Source organism: Ursus arctos, unplaced genomic scaffold, assembly GCF_023065955.2.
Source record: "Ursus arctos isolate Adak ecotype North America unplaced genomic scaffold, UrsArc2.0 scaffold_14, whole genome shotgun sequence".
NCBI classification, from domain to species: domain Eukaryota; kingdom Metazoa; phylum Chordata; class Mammalia; order Carnivora; family Ursidae; genus Ursus; species Ursus arctos.
In genome coordinates, this window is record NW_026622808.1 from 22,197,228 (window position 1) to 22,200,819 (window position 3,592).

The 3,592-nt window shown below is 41.9% G+C and overlaps 1 protein-coding gene across 1 annotated transcript; it reads right to left on the reverse strand.

Annotated features, from left to right (window-relative positions):
• Positions 1–588: 588 nt before the first annotated feature.
• Positions 589–1,533, reverse strand: LOC113249558 (olfactory receptor-like protein OLF4). The gene has a single exon (XM_048215317.2). The coding sequence runs from the start codon at positions 1,441–1,443 to the stop codon at positions 589–591; it is 855 nt and encodes a 284-aa protein (XP_048071274.1). The 5' UTR covers positions 1,444–1,533.
• Positions 1,534–3,592: the final 2,059 nt, after the last annotated feature.

Sequence of the window (3,592 nt, forward strand, 5' to 3'; positions counted from 1 at the left end):
GTCATGGTGAACCCAAACCGTGTAACAACAGGATCCAATGTGTAGAAAAGTTCCCATGAGCAGCTAGAACTACCAGTACGTCAAAGTCTGCATTCTCAGGAAGAGCAGTGAAGGTAGTGAGATACAAAAGAATCATGTTCACAGAAATGAAGCACGTGGTCTCAGATTGTTCTCTGTTATAAACTTACATAAACAGCTGTGGTGGCCAAGAGTAGATGTTCCACAGGATCAGTGTTCAGTCTAACAAAAGAAAAAAAATACTCACTGTTATATATATTATTTGAGAAGAAATTATTCTTAGCAGATCCACATAGTCCTTTAAATAAGTGAGAATGTCCAAATATTTCACATCTGAGTGTTGGAAGGACATTGAAAGAGTAGGAAAATGAGAAGAGAATACTCTCCTGTATGTCACAGATATCACAAAGCTTAATAAATTGAGTTATGTACATTTTACAGAGAGGTCGATATAAAAAAATAGAAATTTCAGGAAAAATAATTAGAAGAGGCATATTCTACTTCCACAACCTGATCAAAGAATCTCAACATTTGGATCAGGCTTTGGGCCCTGCAATCGTGGGCACGTCTTCAACCCAGGACTATTGACCCTTTCAGAGCCGTCAGCCCAGAGAATCTCAACAGAGCCTCTTTTATGTCTCTGTTCCTCAGGCTGTAGATGAAGGGGTTCAGCATGGGCGTGACCACCGTGTACATCACCGAGGCCACTGCACTTGCGTGGGAGCTCTGGGGAGCAGCAGAGCTCAGGTACACTCCTAGGCTCGTACAATAAAATAAGGAGACAACGGAGAGGTGAGATGCACAGGTGGAAAATGCTTTATACTTCCCCTGAGCTGATGAGATCCCATGTATGGAGGAAATTATCTTAGAGTAAGAGTAAAGGATCCCAACAAAGGGACCACCAGCCAGCAACATAGCTGCAAAATACATCACCATGTTATTAAGAAAGGTATCAGAACAGGCAAGGTGGATCATCTGATTGAGTTCACAGAAAAAATGGGGAATTTCCACCTCTGTACAGAAGGACAGCTGCAATGCCATTAAACTTTCTAACAAGGAATGCAGGATGCTCATGACCCAGGACAGCAGAACCAACAGTCCACAGAGCTGGGGGTTCATGATGACTGTGTAGTTCAGGGGGTGACAGATGGCCACAAAGCGGTCATAGGCCATCACAGTCAGGAGAAAGATGTCTAATCCTGCAAACAGTACAAAAAAGTATATCTGGCATAGGCAGCCTTCGTAAGTGATCCGTCTGCTCTGAGTCTGGATGTTCAGCAGCATCTTGGGGACGGTGGTGGAGGTGAAACAGATGTCTACAAAGGACAGTTTGGCCAGGAAGAAGTACATTGGGGTGTGGAGGTGGGAGTCTGAGCCGACAGCCAGGATGATGAGCAGGTTTCCAAACACAGTGATCAGGTACATGGAGAGGAAAAGCCCAAATATGAGGGGCTGCAGTTCTGGTTTCTCTGAAAATCCCAGAAGAAGAAACTCTGAAAGTCCTGTAAGGTTCCTTGCTTCATGGGTTGAAGGTAACTGTCAGGATATAGAAATTAAATGACTAATTTTCACATAAACAAGCATTAGTAACCTAGCATACCTGCTACCAGTTATATTTTTTTTATTTATTTATTTATTTATTTATTTATTTATTATTATTATTTTTTAATGTTTTTAAATTATATTATGTTAGTCACCATACAGTACATCCCTGGCTTTTGATGTAAAGTTTGATGATTCATTAGTTGCGTATAACACCCAGTGCACCATGCAATACGTGCCCTCCCCACCACCCATCAGGAAATTAATTTCAATGTATGTGTGGGGTCTCATCTCCCAATTAGGGCAGCCCTAGCACTGATTCACATCAAGATTTTCATTTCCTCCTCAGTCTGTTCCTAAAGCAGAATGTAGACTCTCATTTTAATGAGAATGTTTTGCTTTCCTTTAAGGAATACGCACTGAGTATTGACCATGTTCCAGGCACTGTTTGGGCAATGATTATAGGGCGCTGATAAACAATGTCCTTATAATCCTATGATGGAGAGAGAATATAAGGACATACTAATAATCAAATAACATGTCAGATGGTGACAGGGGCTGTGAAGACAAGGAAAGCAGGTATAAAGGAGTTAATGGGGTGTTATTTTTTATACACAAGACCTGCAAAAAAGGTGACATGTGAATAAGACCTCGAGGGAGATAGGAAGGGAGATTGAGTTTATCTGAGGGGCAACAGCCAGTGCCAAGGCCCTGAGGAAGCTGCTTGATTCAGAAAACCAAGGCTCAAAAGAAAGCCAAGGTGGTGAGGGGAAGGAACAAGTAGGAGAGTGAAGAGAGATAGTGGCAGGTGTATTGAGAAATTAAGTGGTCACCCCATATCAGCTGAAACTTCAAGACACAGGAAACTCTTCATTTTGTTAATTTTGCAGGGCTTTTAAAATTTTGTTGTAAATATGTCTTGTGAGTTGAAATGGACACCCCCATTAGTAACTTCAGTTGATTGAGTTCTGACCTCTCTCAATAAGCATCCCCTTGGAATATGTGAGCCCTGGTACCCCTGCTCTAAGAACTGCCCTTCGTTCACAACACACACACACACACACACACACACACACACACACACACACCATGACCTGCTATGGTCTCCTGGGCTCCTGACTTTTTCACCCCCAGCCACACTATTTAGGCCAGCAGTGGATACACATTAAGCTTGCCAGATCTCATTATCTTTCCCCTAAATAATGCAGAAATGGTACCCAGAAATTCCTATGGACAAATAAACTTGGGGATATGTATTGGTGTGTTCATTTCATGCCTAATATAATTTTAAAGAAACATGGGCAATCTGTTCTGTAAAGACAGAGAGGAAAGAGAGGAAGGACATGGACATGAGAGGGAAAACAGATCTAATAGTGCAGTTGGCCCTCAAGAGACCAACGAGGAGGAAGAAAAAACATTTTTGCCCAGCAAAAATAACAAAGGATCAAAAAGACAAAAGTTGTGATATTTTCCTGATGTGAAACATGTTGTAGATGGGATGCTCCGCGAGAAAAATGAACAAAGGTAGAAACCAACACCTCACAATAGGAAATATACAAAGTAGAACAGCAGGTGGGCTGTTTTAATATCAAGGAGCAGAAGGCTTACTTTCCTGGTGGCCAGTCCACATTTATTTGACCAATCACTGTTTATTTGCCTTGTTGGGGGGTGAGGCAAGGAAGCAAGTCCCTTCCTTACTTGTTTTCAGTGACATCTTTTCTTTGTTATTCCTGTTTTTTGGGTTTTGGTGTTTTTGACAATTCCAATGGACACTCTCTAGTCCTGGTTCTGGTCTTCACCCCAGATTCTGTTCTATACATCCTGCATGTGCCATGACAACCCATCCTCTTACTCAATATAGCTTCTCCACATGATATTTCCATGAGGACATTATGTCACACACAAATTTATATTAATCCTTCAGCCTTTGCCAGTATGTGCAGGACCAAGTGAGCAGACACCTCATGTGCATTGTTCCCCTTCCCCCCCAAGCTATGGGAGTGTATGTGCCTTTATGTAAACACACATTGAA